This window comes from Fukomys damarensis, unplaced genomic scaffold (assembly GCF_012274545.1).
Source record: "Fukomys damarensis isolate Sample0158 unplaced genomic scaffold, DMR_v1.0_HiC HiC_scaffold_17, whole genome shotgun sequence".
Lineage (NCBI taxonomy): Eukaryota > Metazoa > Chordata > Mammalia > Rodentia > Bathyergidae > Fukomys > Fukomys damarensis.
Window position 1 is genome coordinate 17,465,438 of NW_022900929.1, and position 1,338 is coordinate 17,466,775.

Genomic DNA, 1,338 nt, shown 5'->3' on the forward strand with positions numbered 1-1,338 from the left:
CGGCTGCACTGCCGCGCCACCGCCTGCTGCGAGTCCCGGAGCGAAGCGGGACACGGCAACTAGCGCAGCTCCGGTAAGTGCTCCAGGCGGATGCGCCCACCTCTCCCTCGGCCCTAGGGAGGCAAGTAGGGGAGAGCTTGAGGGGTTTCCCCACACAGATTGGGGTGGGGTTGTCAGGGATACTTGATGGAAAAGGGACGGGGATTCCTCCTGGGTGGGTTTCAATGGAGCAGATAGAGCAGACGATGGCTGGGGGAGGAGAGGATGGCACGTCGCGTCTCCCAGTCCCGTGGGATCCCGGCGCAATGCGGTGCCCACAGAATCCGAGCTCTGCGGCCACTGGGGCTTCTCGAAGGGAAGAGGCAGAGATGCAGGTGCACGTCTCTAGGAGGCCCCCTGTGGCAGCTGCAGGTCCCCTCGCCACGGTGGTCTGTGACAGACATTTCCTGTGCCCCAGATGTTCAGAGGAAGTCATGACAGAGGCACTCCAGAGCCTTACTCCTGGAGCTGTTTCAAACCAGCCTGCCACGGAAAATCCCTAATCTTGAGAGAGATTTCTACAACTCTTTCCTGTGCTCCTCACGAAGACAAAAGCAAAAAACAAAACAAAACAAAAAACAAATTATAGCCAGAAAAGCATCCTCTGGAGCCAGGGCTTTCTGACAAATGTCGCCTCCATCTTGTCCCAGCCCACCCCCTGCTGAGCCTGGAGTGTAAGTACCAGACTGCTTCACCCCCGAGGATAGGTAGGCCTTGACTGCAGGATGCAGGGTGGATTTGAGTTCCGTCCCAGCTGGTCCCTTGGGAGGAGGTCGCTTCAGGACCAGCAAGGTTGTCTTAAGACCCAGCTCGTGGCAGACAGACAGCCCTTGTTGCTGTCCCCACCCACACAGGGACATCTGTGGCCCAGCTACTTCCTGGAGGCGGCCCTCAGACTCCCCTGCCCTGAGTTCTGTGTCTCTAGTCGCTGGCAGACTGGAGCCCAGCTCACTGCCACTGATGACCCCTGGTCTCCCCTCCCTGACCCCACACAGCCCCCTGGCCCTCCTCAGCCTCCCAGCCCTCTCACTGGGGTGCATGGTGGTCCCAGCCCAAATAGACACAGCAGTGCTAGACTGTTCCCACCACTAGTTCCTTTCATGCCACTCAAGCACAGACAGCCAGAAAAAATCCGGTGCAGCCATACTACCCTGGTCTCCCTGACCCCCCAGGATGGGAGTTATCCCACCTGTGCTCCCGGAGCTGGTCTTTGGGCCCTCACAGTCACTCCATGTGAGGAGCAGCTCATCTTTGAGGGATCATTCCTCTTTGCAAACCTGTCTTCACTAGCCACATCTG

The 1,338-nt window shown here is 58.6% G+C and overlaps 1 protein-coding gene across 4 annotated transcripts in view; it reads left to right on the top strand.

The window, feature by feature from the left end:
- Orai2 (ORAI calcium release-activated calcium modulator 2) overlaps positions 1 to 1,338 on the top strand; it is an 11,241-nt gene continuing 9,903 nt past the window's right edge. For 3 of the 4 annotated variants that reach the window (XM_033764871.1, XM_019206739.2, XM_019206740.2), the window contains exons 1-2: positions 1 to 73; positions 458 to 713. In XM_033764871.1, the coding sequence (XP_033620762.1) occupies positions 667 to 713 (47 nt within the window). In that variant the 5' untranslated portion in view covers positions 1 to 73; positions 458 to 666. The remainder of the gene's footprint in view (positions 74 to 457; positions 714 to 1,338) is intronic. The other variant, XM_010618949.3, reaches the window with a different exon arrangement.